The sequence below is a fragment of the Prionailurus viverrinus genome, chromosome A1 (assembly GCF_022837055.1).
Source record: "Prionailurus viverrinus isolate Anna chromosome A1, UM_Priviv_1.0, whole genome shotgun sequence".
Taxonomy (NCBI): Eukaryota; Metazoa; Chordata; class Mammalia; order Carnivora; family Felidae; genus Prionailurus; species Prionailurus viverrinus.
This window is the reverse complement of record NC_062561.1, coordinates 138,422,582-138,428,792: the sequence shown is the minus strand read 5'-3', so window position 1 is coordinate 138,428,792 and position 6,211 is coordinate 138,422,582. Positions and strand designations below refer to the sequence as shown.

The 6,211-nt window shown below is 38.3% G+C and overlaps 1 protein-coding gene across 3 annotated transcripts in view; it reads right to left on the bottom strand.

The window, feature by feature from the left end:
• Positions 1 to 3,027: 3,027 nt before the first annotated feature.
• Positions 3,028 to 6,211, bottom strand: part of FCHO2 (FCH and mu domain containing endocytic adaptor 2) — a 123,966-nt gene continuing 120,782 nt past the window's right edge. For 2 of the 3 annotated variants that reach the window (XM_047862900.1, XM_047862911.1), the window contains 2 exons: positions 5,775 to 5,939; positions 3,028 to 5,453 (listed from right to left, as the gene is read on the bottom strand). In XM_047862900.1, coding sequence (XP_047718856.1) covers positions 5,431 to 5,453; positions 5,775 to 5,939 — 188 coding nt within the window. In that variant the 3' untranslated portion in view covers positions 3,028 to 5,430. The remainder of the gene's footprint in view (positions 5,454 to 5,774; positions 5,940 to 6,211) is intronic. The other variant, XR_007153008.1, reaches the window with a different exon arrangement.

Here is a 6,211-nt window from a genome sequence, read left to right as displayed (position 1 = left end):
TCTCTGCTTCCTGGATTTTGATGTCTGTGTCTTTCCCCAGGTTAAGAAAGTTTTCCGCTATGATTTGCTCACATAACCCTTCTACCCCTATTTCTCTCTCTTCCTCTTCTGGGACCCTTATGATTCTGATGTTCCTTTTTAATGAGTCACTGATTTCTCTCATTCTTAAATCGTACTCTTTTGCCTTAATCTCCCTCTTTTTTTCTGCTTCATTATTCTCTGTTGGTCCTCTATATCGCTGATTATCTGTTCTGCCTCATCCATCCTTGCCACCGCAGCATCCATCCATGATTGCAGCTCAGTTATAGCATTTTTTATTTCACCCAGGCTAGCTTTTGCTTCTTTTATCTCCACAGAAAGGGATTCTAATCTATTCTCAACTCCAGCTAGTATTCTTATTATCGTGATTCTAAATTCTGGTTCAGGTATCTCGCTTGTATCTGTGTTGGTTAAGTCCCTGGCTGTCGTTTCTTCCTGCTCTTTCTTTTGGGGTGAATTCCTTCGTTTTATCATTTTGAAGGGAGAGAAGGAATTAATGAGGTAGAAAAATTAAAATAAATAAAAATTAAAAATATTAAAATTAAAAAATTACACACACACACACAAAAATAAATGATGCTAGATCCTAGGTGTATTTTGGTCTGGATGTTGAAAGTGGCTTGATAGATTAGGGAAAAAAGGGGAGAAAAAGAAAAAAAAAAGAAAATCGTTTGAAAATTTGAAAAAATGAATACACTGAAGTAGACTAAAATGAAATGATGGAAGTAAAATAGAATTTTAAAAGATTTACCCAAAAGTAAAAAGTATAGTAGAAAAAATATTTTAATAAAAATTGAAAATAAAAATGAATTTTTTCTCTTTCTGTAAGAAAAAGAGAGGAGAAAAAAAAGAAAATTGAATAGTCGGGCTGGTTAACAGACTGAAATACTACTGAAATTACTTCGTTTTCCCCTGGAAGTCAAACTATGAAGTGCTTTATAGTCCATAAACTAAGGCGGTGAGACTTGTGTTCTTGAAGAGTGAGGTTGGCCCCGTTGGATAGGGTTTAGTGTAATGGTTCCGTTCTCCACTAGATGGCACTGCTAAGCCTACTGGGGGGATTGTTGGTGCGTTCGTAGGTGCATGAGCGCATGCGCGGGAGCGGTGAAAATGGAGTCACCCAGCTACCCAGTCTCTAGTATCGGAACTCTGTTCTCCCTGATCAGCAATCACACACCCATTCTTCGTCTTCAGCTTCCGTCCACTGCCTGCTTCCACACTGTCCGTGACCAAGCCCCAGGCAGTACCTCTCTCCCGAGTTTTGTCTCAGATGTGACTGTTTTCCCTGCCCACCCCCCCCCCCCCACTTCTGAGGGACTGGGGCTTTGACCCATTCTGCCCCTCTGCTGAGGGTCTCACGGAGCAACGGCTGAAAGCCGGCTGCACCCAGGAACGTTTGTGGGACCGTGCTGCTGCCGATGCCTGGAGACTGCAGGCAGGTACCAGCCTGCCCCAGAAAAAGTTCGCAAGCAGAGTTTCAGGGATTATGGAAAATCACAACACATCTGGCACTAAGCTTCACCCCCAATGGCCTCGATCCAGCACCAGTGAATGTGGCTGTTCTCTGGGGTGTGCTGGGCACAGGTGGCCTCACAGCCTCTACCAAATGTCCTCCCAGCAATGGAACTGCTTCTCCCCATGTGGCCCAAGAAACTTCCAGACCCTGCTCTGCTCCTGGAGATTTGCCCTTCTCACCAGGGCACTGCCAGGTATCAAGCTGCGGAGTTTCCGACTCTGCGCTCCCCATTTATGGTCGTAATGGAATTTAAGCCCTCTCCTTTCTCCCTTTTTAGTTTAGTCCCTGTGGCTGTTTCCAATTTGCCACTGTCTCTCCAGCTGCTTTTGGGGAGGGGTGCTTTTCCTATAATCTCCCCCCTCATCTCCATCCTCTCTCCTGACGCAAAAGCGGCTCCCTGTCCTCCGCTGCTTCTCTCCCCCCAAGTTCACCTCTCCGCCGTATACCTGCTGAATTCTGTGGTTCACGTTGTGCAGATTGTTGTGTTAATCCTCAGGTCAGTTTTGTAGGTGTGCAGGATGGTTTAGTGTTGGGCTGGCCGTATTTCATGGGTGCAAGACGCACAAAAAACTTGCATGCTGTTCCGCCATCTTGGGTCCTCTCCAAATTTTTTTTTTTTTTTTTTTAAGGCTTTGGTTTCTCTTAATTCCAGTTTAGTGAACATACAGTGTTAAAGGCTTTGGTTTCAAAGTACTCAATACAAAGGTTATACTGATACATTCTTACTAAAGATAATAACAAAAGATTTTCAAGTTTTCCCTGCTCACTGCTGAATTTATTTTTAAAAAGGGGTGGGCGGGGGGGGGGGGTGTTGGGGTCTGTCTGTATCGGTCAGAAAAATCTGTGGCTGACTTACTGGCCAGCTCACCTTCAGCCATTGCCAGCCTCTTCTCCTTTGGCCACTTCTATTATAAACGCTACTTGCTTTGTTTGCTTCTCACACACAATTCTGGAAGACAGGATAGAAGCACAAATGTGGTGAAAGCTTCTGGAAAAGCTTTTACTCTCCTTACAGAAAGGACAGATAAACCAGGAACTGCCCCTTCACAGCTTTGGATGTAAACATACATTCTGGACCTGCAACAGCCATACTGTAGCATAAGGAAAAGGCCAAAAAACCCACTTGTTCTGACCAATACCAGCAACAGATGAAGAGTAGGGTTGCTAAGCAGCTATCTGGAGGAAAGTCTTTGGTAGAGCTTGACATCAATTTAAATATATTTAGAAACTATAAGTGAGAAAATGTATTTAAATATGTTTAAAAATCACTTTCAAAAAATTTCTGCATCTTGGGGTTATAATGCAAATGAAGTTTTCCTATATAACCAGTTGAACTAAATTAACAGAGCAATCTGCATGCCTGTCAAAATGGTGATACCATGTTCAAAACCAATTACTCCTCACCTGCCCCGCATTGTCCTAACCATAGCTATTACTATCATTAGGGGTACAAAGACACATAAACCAACTGATAAATTATATATTACATGTTTATTAAGGGCACAACTTTTATGTAAAATTTACATTTTATGAAAAAATCAAAAATATTTACAAAATTGTGTAAGATAGATTTGCATTGTTCTAATTACAACTCAAGGTAGTAAATAACATTTCTTAAAAACTCACATTTGTTAGAGTTCTTTGTTTACAAATTCTTGGTTAAAGAGGCAGCTACAAAGTTTATCACTATACAGCAGCAAGAACCAGCTTGCTAAATACATTTCCCATTGAAAATCTACTGGTCTTTTTTACACCATTAGTGGATTTTTAAATGAAAAAAAAAATCAATATAAACTCATATGGCTTCAAAATTGTAGCCTGCGCCTAATACAAATGTAGGTATCGACACTTGGCATGAAGACTGTGGTAATCAGAAAGTGCAGAAGTTTAACCATTTTACTAATCTGTACATGTTTTAGGTAATACTTGATTCGAAACAAACCTGGTGAGTGCAACTGTGTCTGAAGTCCAGTAATAAAGTATTAACTGCCCACAGAAAGCAGTGTGATTGCAAAGCAGTTACATTTAAGATTCCAGTAAGGGATTGTAATTGGCATTTAAAAGAGCACAACATAAGAGTTAGAAATTCCCATTTTGCTATTTAGTGAAGATGAACATTTCAGCGAATTGTCTTAATATGCTGCTTTAATCAAATCTAAATGTCGAATTGGGCTAATACTGAATATACTTAAAAAGCACATACTGTGTTCTATGTATTGCTAATAAGTAGATTTTCTGCTGTATTTAGTAGAACAAGATGTTACATAAATGTCTAGTAGTAGGGGTTTTAATGTTCTGTAAAGCTTAACAGAATAATTAGTGGTTTTATATAAATTATCATATATAACAATTTATCACTTCTACGTAAAAGGCAGGACATTGGTATTTATAAATAAAATTCCCACTTGTAAATTATGAAACTGTCCAAAACATTTTAAGTCCTTCAATTAGGATTTGCTATAAAGTTAGGTTTTTTTTACTATTTAATATTAGTAGTTCAAGAAATGCTTAACCCAATCCATCACTTCAAATCCTCTCCCAATTTCTAGCAGTTGGCAATTAACCAATAACATACAAATTGGTAACTGTCCCAATTGTTGAAATGAAAACAAACGGCAGTACTTCTCCAATGCCAAAACTAATCTTCTCTAAAATGTGTTCCTCGCGAAATACAAAACTCATGCCCCCAACACATTCATTAAATGTATAAATTTCCAATGATAAACAGAATGAAAGGAAGTGTCAAATTGAGGATTAAAATAGCAGTTACCAAGTTACCTTTAGTTTTTCATATTGGTTTTATGATTTACATACTTAGGTGGAATATCTGAAGGTAACTTTTCTTTTCCTGTAAACATAGGCGATTAGGTGTATTTCTCTTTCTATCGGCTACAGTGTATCACTAAAGAAGTGAGCCAGGATTTTTAGGTACAAATTAACCTTTAGTTACTCTGAATTCCCTTCCCAATTGAGGTCAAGATATTTACAAAATGGCAATTATCTTGTAAAAATGCTTGACCACTCTAACACTGAATAGAAGAGCCAGACTGTGAAGGGAAAAAAAGTGAGGCACATTAACGAACACAAACCTGGATAGGCACATTTCTGGCTTTTGTTATTGTTTTAAAAGGCACACATTATGCAATCCATATAAAAATAAATTAAATCTACAGCATTAATTCTTAAAAACAATCACAAATTCTATAAAGTTAACTAACTGCAGAAGTAAATTTCTCTGCTGTCTTTTGCAAGCTTATTTTAAAACACATTGCACTTGAGAATTAAAAAAATCATATAAAACAGCATTTACACTTTATTAATGTTTCTATGAGATTCAAATTATACATTTTTTGCGTACACCTTGGACTCTGGTCTGATTACTTTATGGCACATAACTCAATTTGATTGAGTGTTCAGAATTAACGTTATCCAAAACTTAGAATTCATGTTCTGTCTCCATTCAATATCAAGCTTAGGAAATTTCAAACCTATCTCTGACTCTAAAAATTTATGGAAAGCTGAATTATTTGGTGCTTGCTCTCCTGAAATTTTAGGTCTGATAATACACTATATAACTCAACATAGACACTGAAGACAATATGAAATTTCAGCCTAGGAAAACTTCATTTTACTGAGAATGTCTACAAATGTGCTTCTGGAATATTGCAGTTGATCATTAACAACGATGAAAATCATTTCAGTGCTATTGCTTTTGATGACTCACTTCAAAAGTGCAATTTAATGTTTGTAATCAGTTCTCAAATGTGTGTACGTTCAAAGGACCTAATAGAAGCTAGAATCGTGTTGGAAAGAACAGACAATGCAGGATGTCAGACTTGTGCTTCTGTCTCGAGCCAACCCGTTTCCCAGGTCCATCAGCAATCTGCCAGGTATCGTCCTGAAAAACACCAAGCAGACCCATGCAATTACAATTTCAAATGAACTCAAAGGACGACATTTTCACTGTGGTTACAGACACAGAACCCTAGTTCCCATCTGCTGTTTATGATACATGAGAATCCGATCACAGGTGTCCATGTATACTGACCACAGTTATTCTCTCCCAGGTGTGTCTCTACCTGGCACTTTGTACCAAAGGTCGAAGAAGAAATTTTCCATGACTAGATGATAAACTGCTTGACAGTTTATAAAATAGTTGCTTAGTAGCACACTGTTAGAATGTTCCCATGTACACTAAAAACAAAATCTCTCAACTTACCAGTGGCAAACCGCTTCTTTACTAAGGAAAGCCTATAGCCAGTGCCTACAAGTTCAATATCTACTCCCGAGAGGGTACTTCCCTCGCTGAGGAACTGCACTGCAAGTGTTGTGGGTTTACTAGGTCCTTCTGAAAGATCAAATTTTGCTCTGAGGGACCCAGAACCTACAAGGAAAAGAATAAAGAACTTACCCAGGGCAACATAAAATTAACAGAAAAAACAAATAAGATAAACTATGTTCTATGCCAAATGCATAAAATGTATATAGTAAACACATCAATGTCCTGTGTCCAAATCAGACTTGATTCAAAGAATCTGAATTAAGTCGTTTTTTAATTGATTTTTTTAATGTTTATTTATTTTTGAGAGAGGCAGAGGATGAGTGGGGAGGGGCAGGGAGAGAGGGAGACGGAATCCAAAGCAGGCTCCAGGTTCT